A 13,184-nucleotide genomic window follows, 5' to 3' on the forward strand; every position below is an offset into this window, starting at 1 on the left:
TTTCTAATAAAATGACATTTTACTAAGGGAACACTTAAAAGAACTGAAGCACACTTTCTTAAGGCAATTCATAGAACTAACATAATTCAGGTTTAACACCACACATAATGAGTGTGTGTTTGTGCATGTGTGTGGCAAGTAAAGATTTACATAATCTAGAACATTCTATTTTGGGATAACAATAGTTATAATAAACTCTTAGATACCCCCAGTGCTAATGAAGGAATAAATATGTATAGATGCCTTCAGAGAATCAAACAAAGAATCCAATATAAGCTCCTGGTGATTATAGAAACATAGAAAGTGATTATTTATTATCTAATTTTTAGCTCATAAATATGAAAGATTAAACTAATAGCCATCTGTTTGTTTATAGCTCAGCAAGTACTCACATGGTTTCTGTAGAGTTTAACTAACATCCTGGGAATAAAGCTTCTGATTCAAGACTCTATTAATCTTATTTTATAGAATTTATTAGCTATTAGTACATAAGTAAAAAATGTATCATAAAACTATCCCCATAGGTGTATACTTACAGAGACTTGAGTTTGACAAGATTATCAAATTGGTTGGCTTGAATTGTCTGGATTGGGTTATAGGAAAGATTCCTGTTTTTAAAAAACCAAAAACAACAGCAGCAATTGGTCATTTCTAGAAAGGATTTGAGTAAGGAGGAAGTATACCTGTTGACTGAGGGTTGCTTGTAAACATTAGCAAAAAAAGTACATCAATGGCACTTGTACCATAGGGCTCATTAGACATTCAAATGGATTAATGTAGATAGAACTCTTAGAACCATGCGTGGCTCTCAATAAGTGTCTTAGTGACAGAGAAAAGCTAAGACCACATGATTATGAAGGTGGGTGGTCCAGGATGGTCCCACCAGGGAACCTGCAGACTTCCCAAACGGAAGCCACACCACTTCAGATTTTGCCTATCATCAGGTGTGATTTAAATAGAAGAAAAAAAGTCTCATTTAGTCTATATTTGAATAAATGAAACCATATTGAATGCTTTTTACAATAAATCATGTGGCAAATAGTGGCATATTGCTTTAGCAAGTTATGAGGCATGAAGTGAAAAGTGAATGGCTTTATGGCCAGGAACAAAGAGATGAAGATAGTGCTAGAAGTTCTATCCAGAGGGATTAGGCAAGAAGTAAAATAAAAGGCATCCAAATTGAGAAGTGAGAAGTAAAATTATCTCTGTTTACAGATGAAGTTTTATGTGCAAAAAGTGAAAGTGTTAGCTGCTCAGTGGTGTCAGACTGTTTGTGATCCCACGGACTCTAGCCCACCAGGCTCCTCTGTCCGTGGAATTCTCCAGGCAAGAATACTGGAGTGGGTATCTACTTCCTTCTCCAGGGGATCTTTTCAACTCAGGAATAAAACCCAGGTCTTCTGCATTGCAAGCAGATTCTTTATCATCTAAGCCACCAGGAAAGCCCATTTTATGTGTATAAAACCTTAACGATTTTACACACACACACACACACACACACACACATACACGCAACTGTTGGAACTAATAAACAAATTCAACTAAACTGCTAAATACAAAATGAATGCACAGTAATCAGACAATGATGAATAATCAAATGCATTTCTATGCATCAACCATGAGCACCCAATCCAGAAAGAGAATTAAGAAAATAATTTAATTTACAACAGCATCAGAATACTTAGGAATAAACTGAATAGAGGCTTCCCTGGTAGTCCAGAGGTTGGGAATCTGCTTGCCAATGTAGGCAACATGGATTTGATTCCTGATTCAGGATGATCCCACATGCTACAGAACCAGTAAGCCCATGCACCACAACTACTGTGCCACGAGAGAAGCTACCGAAATGAGAAGCCTCCATACCACAATGAAGAGTAGCCTCTGCTTGCCATAATCAGAAAAAGTTCATGTAGCAGTGGAGACCCAGTGCAGCCAAAAAGCCCCAATAATCTGAATAAAAGTGAAAGGCTTGCACTGTGAAAACAAAATATTGTTGAAAGAAATTAGACACCGATAAATGGAAAGACATTCTGTGTTTGGGGACTGGAAGATTTAAAATCATTAAGATGGTAATACTACCCAAAGCAATCTAAAGATTCAGTGTAATGCCTATCAAGATCCCAGGGACGGTTTTTCTGAATAAATAGAAAGATCCATCTTAAAATTTGTTTGGAATTCAAGGGAACCTGAATAAGCCTTGAAAAAGAAGGACAAAGTTGGAGGTCTCACTTTCTGACTCAAAACTTGCTACAAAGCTACAGTAATCAGTAATAGTATGGTGCTGGCATAAAGACAGTTTTATAGGATGATGCAATAGAATGGAAAGCCCAGGAACAAACTTTTGTATGTATGGTCAAATAATTTTTAACACATGCCAAGACCTTTCAATGGGAAAAGGACAAACTTCTTAACAAATGGTTCTAGGAAAACCAGATAGATGTCCACATGCCAAAAAAAAAAAAAGAGAGCTTAGACCCTTAGCTTCCCCAATGTACAAAATTAACTCAAAATGGATCTAAGTCCTAAATATAAAAGCTAAAACTATAAAACTCTTAGAAGAAATCATAAGAGAAAAACTTCATGACATTGGATTAGGCAGTGATTTCTTGTATATGTGATACCAAAAGCATAGGTAACAATAGAAAAAAATATAAGAATTGGACTACATCTAAATCTAAAAACTTTTGTGCATCAGAAAACACTACCAGCAAAGTGAAAAGGCAACTTACAGAATAGGAGAATATAAATCATATATTTGTAAATCATATATCTGAAATTATTTACTATCTAAAATATATATGATCTTACAACTTAACAGGGGTTCCCAGGTGGCACTAGAGGTAAAGGACCCACCTGCCGATGAGGGAGACATAAGTTACCCAGGTTTGAACTCTGGGTTAGGAAGATCCCTGGGGGGCATGGCAACCCACTTCAGTATTCTTACCTAGAGAACCCCATGGACAGACAGGCCTGGTGCACTGCAGTCCATAAGGTCGCAAAGAGCAGGACATGACTGAAGTGACTCAGCATGCATACACAGCTTAACAATGAAAAACCAAACAACCCAATTTAAAAACGAGTAAGGGACCTGAATAGACATTTTCCAAAGCAGATGTGCAAATGACCGATAAGCACATGAAAAGATGCCCAACATCATTAATCATTAGAGAAATGCAAATCAAAACCACAATGAAATACCATGTCACATCCATTAGGTTGGCTATTATTAAAAAAAATACAAGATTACAAGTGCTGTTGAAAATGTGGAGAAATTAGAATCTTTGTGCAGTTAGTGAGAATGTAAAATAGTGCAGCCACTATAGAAAAGAGTATGATGTTTCTTCAAAAAAATTAAAAATAAAGTTGCCATATGATCCAGTAATACTATTTCTGGGGCTCTATACCCCAAAGAATTGAAAGCAAGTTCTTTAACAGATATTTACACACCCATGTTCATAGCAGCCCTACACATAACAGCTAAAAGGTGGAAAGAATCCAAGTGTCCATCAATGGAAAAACGGATAAATACAATGTGGTACTTACACATAGTGGACTGCTAATATGGATGATAATATTCAGAAATTCTGACATGCTACAGCATGGATGAAACTTGAAGACATTAGGCTAAGTGAAATAAGCCACTTGTAAAAGAACAAGGTATGTATGATTCTCCCTATATGAGGTACCTAGGGATGCCAAATTCATAGAGACCAAACAGTGATAGAGGCTGGCTGGGGAGAGTGTCAATGGGGAGTTAGTATTTAATAGGTATGGAGCTTCAGTTTGGAAAGCAGGACAAGTTCCAGAAACGGATGGTGGTGATCGTTACACAACAGCGTGAATGAAGTTGATACCACTGAACTGTTTACACTTAAAAATGGTTAAAATGGTAAACACACATACTGATGTGTATTTTAATGGCAATTTTAGAAAATGAAACAAATTAAAAATAAAGATAAAAATTCATATCAATCTTACAGTTGTGAGAGCTCCTTCAGATTCTTAAAGATACATGGAGAAAGATTTTCAATCTTATTGCTTCCTAAATCCCTAGGGAAATAATTGCAAACATGTCACGTTATTTTCTTAAGACTTTATCCATAGTTCTGTGGTTTATTAGAAAACCATTATACAACTTTCAAACAATGCTATTAGTAAAGTTATATTAATTGGTGGTGGTGGTTTAGTTGCTAAGTTGTGTCCGACTCTTGCGACGCCATGGGCTGTAGCCCACCAGGCTCCTCTGTCCATGGGATTTTCCAGGCAACAGTGCTGAAGTGGGTTGCCGTTTCCTTCTCCAGGGGATCTTCCCGACCCAGGGGTAGAACCCGGGCCTCCTGCATTGCAGGCTGATTCTTTACTGACTGAGCCACCAGGAAATTAACAGAAGTCAAAGCTTTAAAAAGGGAATGAATAATATCATATATGAAACAAATCACCAGTCCAGGTTTGATGCATGATACTGGATGCTTGGGGCTTGTGCACTGAGACGACCCAAGGGGATGGTATGGGGAGGGAGGAGGGAGGGGGGTTCAGGATGGGGAACACGTGTATACCTGTGGCGGATTCATGTTGATTTATGGCAAAACCAATACAATATTGTAAAGTAATTAACCTCCAATTAAAATAAATAAATTTATTTTAAAAAAATTTTAAAAGGGAATGAAATGTAAAAGATAAAAATATTTCCTCATTTTATTCCTCATTCAGAGACAATGCTTGATGGTATTTGACCTGGTTCTAACAGATCCAATTTTCTAATTTAATTAATATTGTGCTGTCTTTTTTTCTCTTTTTCCCCTCTGCCACCTCTCTCTTTCCCTCCCATCCATTCTTCTTTCCTTCCTTCTGTGCTAAAGTAGAAAGATGGTTTGGAGACTTAATTTTTTCTTTTGTTTCAGTTGATTATGGTTTTTATCTGGAAGTGGATTATTTCAGGTTCCAGTTTCTTCCGTAGCTGATATACATGAGGTCTTATATACTCTTGGGGCAGGAGACTTCATATTTGTACAGAGGTGGGGCTGCCCACTGAGGTGTGACTTTGTAGCTTAGCTGTGAGAAGATTTTGGACAGTACCAGCTCTTATGGTAGCTTTTACAGTAGCAACTCTCATGAGAAAGGCGTAGAATTCTTCTAAACAAGATAGGCTTGATTTCTCCAATGTCATCACGAGAAACTAAGGGAAAGTCTAACCACTTTCCCTATCTACCCTCAAGAACTATTAGTTGCCACAGGGAGAGGTAAGGATGTAGATCTAGATGCTGTGTAAACGGCAGTGCTTATAAATCAAAAGTTAAGATTATTGAATTTGAAAGGGCAGGGCAGTTTTAGATTGAGTTTTAAAACTAAAAACAAGTAAGTAATATAATCAAAATTATAAATGTCTCTGCTGTAAATGTTCTATGTTCATATTGTAATATGATTCTTGAGACTGTTTTTGTTATTTACATATTTATGGGTGAATTGTCTATGTGGATAGATTCTCCAATTTGATAACCAAAGGAATCTTTCAAAAATTTCATCCCCCTTTAAAAATTCTTCAATAGCTCATTGCTGCATAATAAAATCAAAACTGCTTAGTGTGATAGAAAAAAGTCTTTAAATATTTTATACTGTCCAGCTTAGTTTTCTACCACTTTCTGCTCAGTTAAATTGACTTTCACCAGGACCTGAATGCACCTCAGTATTCTAACCTCCAGGTTTTTGCATAGGTGCTTCCTTCTACCTGGAAAAAGCTTTACTTCTGGTCCTTCAGGTGAACACCTTCAAGATTCTGCTCAGAAAAAAAAACAACAACAACAAGGAATTACTGTATAGCAGAGGGAACTATACTCAATATCTTGTAATAACCTATAGTGGGAAAGAATCTGAAAAAGAATAGATATGCAAAACTGAATCATTTTGCTGTACACCTGAAACTAACACAATGTTGTAAATCAGCTATACATTTTTGGGGGCCGTGCTGGATCTTTGTTGCTGCACCCAGGCTTTCTCTAGCCGTGGTGGTGGGGGCTACTCTCTAGTTGAAGTGCTCGGGCTTCTCATTGCAGTGGCTTCTCTTGTTGCAGAGCGTGAGCGCTCGGTGTGCAAGCTTCAGCAGTTGTGGCTCATGGGCTCTAGAGCCCTGGTTCAGTAGTTGTGGACAATGGACTTAATTTCTCCTCGGTATGTGGGATCTTCCTAGACCATAGATTGAACCTGTATCTCCTGCATTGGCAGGTGGATTCTTAATCACTGGACCACCTGGAAAGCCCAACTATACTTTAAAAAAAAGATTCTTTTCACATGTCACGCCTTCATGACTGGGAGAGTCAGGCGTTCTCATGTACAGCACTTACAGCATCATATTAAAACTTTTCCTGTCCCAACATTCTCTTCTGAAGGTTGTGAGCTCTTTCAGTGCAAGATCTGGGTTTCCCAGCATATAGCTGAGTTTTGGACTAGCTATTCTTTCCATCCCTACTGGCAGACTATTAATAGACTGAAGATCTGTTTTCATATTTAAGTAAAAGGGGTAGGATGATTCCAGTTCCTTGTATGGGAAGCCAAGTAAAATATCGATCATGCTAGTGAGGCAATGTGAAAAACAGATTTAGAAGAGTCCACTAGAATATTAAATCTCGAACTACCATGTTCAGCCATTTCTGGTGAGAGTGCTGGCTTTGGCTATTAAAGCAAATTTGGACAAATTCTTTCATCGTCAGTCACGTAACGGGGACCATTTGACTTAGATCCTAAGTGTCAAGAACAAAGACCATTTTCTCAGTTTTCGTTTTAGAAAAGTTGGTCTAAACTTAACTGGACTTGAGGTCCATTTCTGAATGGGCTCAGGAAACACATTGTCACCTTGAGTAGTTGCTTTAAAAGCACAAATTAGGGCTTTGCTGGTGTTTCTGTGGTTAAGAACCCACCTTGCAATGCAGGGGACAGAAGTTCGATCCCTGGTCCAGGAAGATGCCCTGGAGCAGCTAAACTTGTGCACCACAGCTCCTGAAGCCTGTGCTCTAGAGCCCAAGAGCCGCAACTACTGCAGCCACATGCCTAGAGCCAGTGCTCCACAAGAGAAGCTGCAGTGATGAGAAGCCCGAATACCATAGCTAGAGCGCAGACCCCACTTGCTACAGCTTGAGAAAGCCCAGGGAGTGATGAAGACCCACCACGGTCAACAAATACATAAATCTTTTTAAAAGAAAACTAAAAAAGCACAAGTAATAATAAATCAAGTGTATAGCAAAGTTTCTGCCACTATTTAAATTAAAAAAAAATTTGGCTACACAGTGGGGCCTGTGGGATCTTAGTTCCTGACTGGGGATGGAACTCCTACCCCCTGCAGTGGAGGCTCCGAGCCTTAACCACTGGACCACCAGGGAAGTCTCACCAGAACTGTTTAAACTCTACTCTGAGAAGTGGATCTGACTGTTGCTAATTTTGCCCTCGTTAATTCTGTCAGTGTGATCAAGCAAGGAGGGGCACAGAATGTAGTCCAACCTTCTTTCAAAAGGAGAGTCACTCGTTTTAGGTCCAGACTCATCCATGTAAGGGTCCTCCCTGGTGACTCAGATGGTAAAGAATCTGCCTGCAATTCAGGAGACATGTGTTTGATCGCTCTGTCCGGAAGATTCCCTGGAGATGGGAATAGCAACCCACTCCAGGATTCTCGCCTGGAGAATTCCATGGATAGAGGAGTCTGATGGGCTACAGTCCATGGGGTCACAAAGAGTCAGAAAAGACGGAGCAACTAATACTTCCACTTTCATTCATGTAAAACCATTACCTCTTAGAAAACATGCCATTTTCATCCTTGTAAATCTGATTTTTCAGGCATGGGATTTGACAGGATTTAGGTAGGACTAATTCTTGGTGTAGGGACCCTCTCTGCCCCTTTGTTGCTCTTTCTTTTACCTCTGAACCTGGATTAGCACTGACTGAGGACTAAGCTGTCCTGCCCCATGCTCACTACAGGTTTCAGAATCAACAAAGTGGTGTCCTTTTATCTCCTGGTCTCTGAATCCTAACTCTCTAGAAAACTTAAAGATAAATTTGCTGTGCTTCTCTGGCAATGGGTTCAGTTCAGTTCAGTCGCTCAGTCATGTTGGACTCTTTGTGACCCCATGAATCACAGCACGCCAGGCCTCCCTGTCCATCACAAACTCCCAGAGTTCACTCAGACTCACGTCCATTGAGTCAGTGATGCCATCCAGCCATCTCATCCTTGGACTTGCAAGGATGATAAAACAAGGAAAAGTATGGACCCCTTGACTAACTTGTATTTTAATGGCTAGATAATACCTTTTGAGTCACCTGCATGCTCTGCTCCCCACTGCTAAGTATAAAATAATTTCCTATGTGCTGATGGTTATATAGTTCATTTGCCAGACACCAGGAGTCATTACAGCAGATGTTTGGTTCTGATACCTGTTGAGATTTTTCTTGTGTGTTTTGTGAGTGATTGGTACTGTCTACCAAAAAATGTTTCAAGGCTAAGGTTATGGAAAAAATGCTGGGGTTTCAATGGCTTGTTTATTGAAGTTTTAGAGCAGAATGCTGGATTGTTTCCTGAGGGATGTTTTTGCCTGTGGCATGTGTTTCCTCCACTTGTCTTAGTATGCAAGTGAGAAGGAAATGGCACCCCACTCCAGTGTTCTTGCCTGGAGAATCCCAGGGATGGGGGAGCCTGGTGCGCTGACGTCTATGGGGTTGCACAGAGTCTGACGCGACTGAAGTGATTTAGCAGCAGCAAGGTGTCCTGAGGAACATTTTAGTTACATTCTTTAATTTTTTATGGAAAAATTTTAATGAATCCAAGTTCTGCCCAGCTAATTGTCAAAACATGTAGTTCTGTTCACACTCCAGATTCTTTTCAGAAAACACAAAATCAAAGTAATGGCTAGTCCAGACTTTAACAAAATTCCAGTTGAAGAAATGAAGCCATAAAAAATAAAAACTGTCTGAAGAGCGTGGGCTTCCTCCATTGTCTTACGTATATTTTATTTGGAGAATCAACTACTCTGTGGCTTGACCGCAAGGCTTTGATTCATCAGAGACTTGCTTTACTGTCCTTTGGAACGGTATCATTGATCTTAAAATGGGACGTTATAAATAGCTGTCTCAGGCTGCTCTCTTGACCTTTATTACAGGTTTGGATGTTGTTATCCATGGCAGTGTCTAATCTTACAGATCCAAGATTATCTTTTGGTTTCAGAAACAGTAAAATGATGTCTTTTTATCTCCTGATCTCTGAATCCTCACTCTCCAGAAAATTTAAAGATAAATTTGCTATCCGTCTCTAGCAGTGGGTTAAAGTGATGTAGGATGTAATTTATTTATTAATTTTCCCTGGCTTTATTCGCCTCCACAGCTGTTTCCTTTATTTCATTTTCCTCAAATATTTATTTTATAGTTTCCTTTAACACATATTTGTTAAGCTTTCATAATTCCTGAAATACCTGTGGCTTAGGGTATTCAGAAGTAGTGCCATATGTGTAATCAAACTTACAAAATATATGTGTAATCAAACTTACAATTCATCTAGTTTCTGGAGAGGTGCAAACGTATTTTCACTAAGGTGATTAATTTTGTTCTTCCTCATTACCCTGAAAGTAAAAAGAAAAAAGATGTTGTAGCTTCTGGAGGTAACTTACAGGTGAGTTATTGTAGAGGAGATTAACAACCTGCAAAAACAAAGATAATTATATCTAATGCATTTCCATATCAAGATACGTTGAACTAGTATGATAAATCACCCAAGCTCATTTTAATATTAAATTTCCCAAATCTTTTAATGATGATAAAAGTAAAATAGTATTCACATTTTAAAGTGTTTTAGGGAAGAGCTCCACAGGGATAAGAGTGAAAAATCTCGACCTGTGAGAATACAGTCTGAGTATCAGCACAACTGTCTTAGAGTCGCCTGTTCAGTCTTTGTGGCATGTCTGTCTAACAAAATATACCCCCGCCCCCAACACCACAATAGTACTCGTGCACATTGGGTAGTTGCTGTCATTTAAAGTGGAGGTGCTGGAATATGTCTACTCTAAGCTGGACCAACTCAGAAGATCTCTGATTTGCGATGCTGAATCAGACTGTAAGGCCTGACAGTTCATTTCTGCACTGATCTGGCGTTATGAGCTAGCAACATGGATTTAAAATAAGACAGAGCGGCATAGGAGAAATCATATTCGATAACATCCTAAGTTTTATCCTGGTGGGTGTCAGTCATATCCTCACAGATGCGAACATTCTGCAGCTTTTGAAAAAAATTATAATTAATTTTTTCCCACAACCTTTGCAGTAATAATTCTCATAGAGTAAGACTTGATCTTGGTATTTCTCAAACTGCCATCCAAGGACAGATTCTAGGTGGTTTATGAGAATATTTTCCCACTAAATTGGGTATTACTTAAGTTTGAGAAAAATAGGTCTCATGTAAGATAGTACCACTGTGATGATTCATGTACTGATATGTTGTGAATCTGTGGTTATGCTTGCTTTGAACTTCAGTAATTTTGCCAATGTGCTTTCAGTTCAAAAAACTTCACACTGAGAGGGAACATTTGCTATAATTACTATGTATGTGTATGCCAGAGCCTATTCACATAAATGATTCATTTTGTTTGAAAAGAGATAAAACATTACTTTAAAAGGACAAAACATTACTTACAAAACAGTTAAATTACTGCAGGAAATAAAAGTCAAATTTCTTAAATTATGGATATGGTTGCCTTCAAAATCCCTGAAATATAAAAATAAAAGTGACAAAGCTAAATTTTAATCACAGACAGAAATCAATTGGTTAAGAATTATTTAAATTTTCTCATAAAATATCTTTCCCCCCATATACTGTTTATTTCATATAAATTCTCATATAATGTAAGTGTAGCCACCTACCTAATAGCTGAAATGATATATTTATATATAAAGTTTCTTTTTTCTGTGTTAATAGTAAAAATGCTTTGAGTGGCATCTTTATCAGGTATTCATATGGATACATATGTTATTCCAACTAATGTGAAGAGAATGAAAAAAATCACATGAGACACTTCCAACGACACGCGTGTGTGCTAAGTTGCTTCAGGCATGTCTGACTCTTTGTGACCCTATAGACTGTGTCTGCCAGGCTCCTCTGTTCATAGGATTCTCCAGGCAACAATACTGAAGTGGGTTACCATGCTCTCCTCCAGGGGATCTTCCCGACCCAGGGATCGAACCTGTGTCTCCTGTGGCTCCTGCATTGCGGGCGGATTCTTTACCACTGAGCCACGAGGGAAGCCCCACCAACTATATAAACAGATATCAAATGGTGATCCATATTAAACATCTATCCAGAGATCCAGAGGTACCCATGACCACTCTAAGTCTTGTGGTCTCTATTTGCTCAGAAGATCCTGCTATTGTTGCAGAAGTTGCCACTGCCAAAATAAAGTTTAACCTCTACTTCCTCTTTCTAAACACTCCCCAGAAAAAATTCTCAGTAGCCTTTTACCACTGAGAACACCGTTTCTTGCTTTAGTATATGGGCACATAAGCCAGTGCAGAGGGAGACCCACAGCTGCCCTTGGCTGTCCACTCCCAATTCAGGATGCTCTATGCAGACCTGATTTGAGCTCCCTTGCTGTGTGATACTAGGTTACCAACAGGAATCTGGTCTGAACATCAAAACTTGTCAAATAGTTGATGTTTTATTATCTCTACTTCAGACTTATCATGAAGGTATTCTTCTATTGTCTTTTATCTATCATTAAGCTTATAGTGGAAGTTTGTGGAACAGAGTAAGCTGAGCTCAGGCATACACTTTCAGAAATAGATGCTGGCTCTTAAATCTATTTATTTTACCCCAACCCTTTGCTGACTGATCACCATACCATGTAGAGCCATTCAGGAACAATTGGGACTAAAATACATGAGCTGGTGTGACACAGCTACTAAAACCATGAGCATTAATAGACGTGGCTTTGTTCTGCTGGCAAGGCTGTATCTGGGATAGTGTTTTATTTTGACACTGCAGTAAAAATGGATGCAGACAAATCAAAGTCTATCTGAAAAATCTAGAAGGGTTCTAGAAATCAAGTCAATGGGACGAAAGCGTGTATTTATCACAGAGAAGAGCAAGTCAGAGAGATATATTTGAAGTCAGGCATAGGGTTTTTCTCTTTGACATTAGGTTGCAAAATCAGATTTACTGGTTGAAGGACACAAAACATTTCAAATTTAAGCTCACAGCCCATGGTGTACAGAGACTAAACTTTTTATTACTGTAGTGATTTAGCAAGGGCATATACCGTAACATACCATAAGAATTCTATAGACAGGATTTCTGTATTATATGGAATATTTTATTAAAATCTTAAATTTTGATCCTAGATTACCATTTTAAAGACAAATTCTATTATTTTATTATGTTGGAAATGAAGCACATATTTTGGGTTATTAGGTTTGGCCAAGGCCTTTGGCTTTCCATTACATAGGCTGTCAGTGACAAAAACTGTTTATTTCTTTTTCCTGTTTTTGTTGCTATTACAATGAGTCTACCACCAAGGGGGTGACTCTCTCTTGAACCTCACAAAATATCTTTAGGAGAGTTGATGTTCTTTTCTTGTTAGCTACACTTGTAATTTTTTTCTATTAAAGTAGCAAAAATATTTCATTTGATATTCATATTAATTTACTAATTTGTAAGATGTATAAACTAGGGAATTTTGATCAAATTGTTACATTCAATGTTGAGTTTATTTCAATCTTTATTTGTGAATTTGCTTTGGCTTTCTTCCTAAAATTAGAGGTATTAGTTCTTGACATTCAGGGATCAGGTATACAAATCTGCTGCTTGTGCCAGGGCCCCAAGCTCTAAGCAACTTGAGGGGGTGTTTTGCTTACTTAATTCCTGGATCACTTTTCCAGCTTAATGAGCCTCTGAATCTAACCACTGTATTTTTTCCTTTATATATAGCAGGACTAGTTGAAAATGAAAATTTGGTTCTTGGACCTGAAGTACAATAACAGAAAACAAAAATAATCTTTCCTGCTCAGCTCCCTCTCGCATCCCCTAGTGGCATTGTAAACATGCAAATCTCTACCTCTACTTCCTTCCCTGCCTTTTAAACACTTCTGGCTTTTCTTTCACAGAGAAAATCTAGGCAATGAAGGCAGGAAAAGCCTTTGCCTTTCTGCCCAACATCTGTAATTTA

General features: G+C 38.3%; 1 protein-coding gene across 1 annotated transcript in view; it reads right to left on the reverse strand.

Moving 5' to 3' along the window:
- RXFP1 (relaxin family peptide receptor 1) overlaps window positions 1–13,184 on the reverse strand; it is a 121,568-nt gene that overhangs the window by 18,187 nt on the left and 90,197 nt on the right. The window contains exons 10-13 of the mRNA XM_040251659.1: window positions 10,661–10,732; window positions 9,522–9,593; window positions 3,979–4,050; window positions 537–608 (exon numbers count right to left, since the gene is read on the reverse strand). Coding sequence (XP_040107593.1) covers window positions 537–608; window positions 3,979–4,050; window positions 9,522–9,593; window positions 10,661–10,732 — 288 coding nt within the window. The remainder of the gene's footprint in view (window positions 1–536; window positions 609–3,978; window positions 4,051–9,521; window positions 9,594–10,660; window positions 10,733–13,184) is intronic.

This window comes from Oryx dammah, unplaced genomic scaffold (assembly GCF_014754425.2).
Source record: "Oryx dammah isolate SB20612 unplaced genomic scaffold, SCBI_Odam_1.1 HiC_scaffold_12, whole genome shotgun sequence".
Classification (NCBI taxonomy): Eukaryota; Metazoa; Chordata; class Mammalia; order Artiodactyla; family Bovidae; genus Oryx; species Oryx dammah.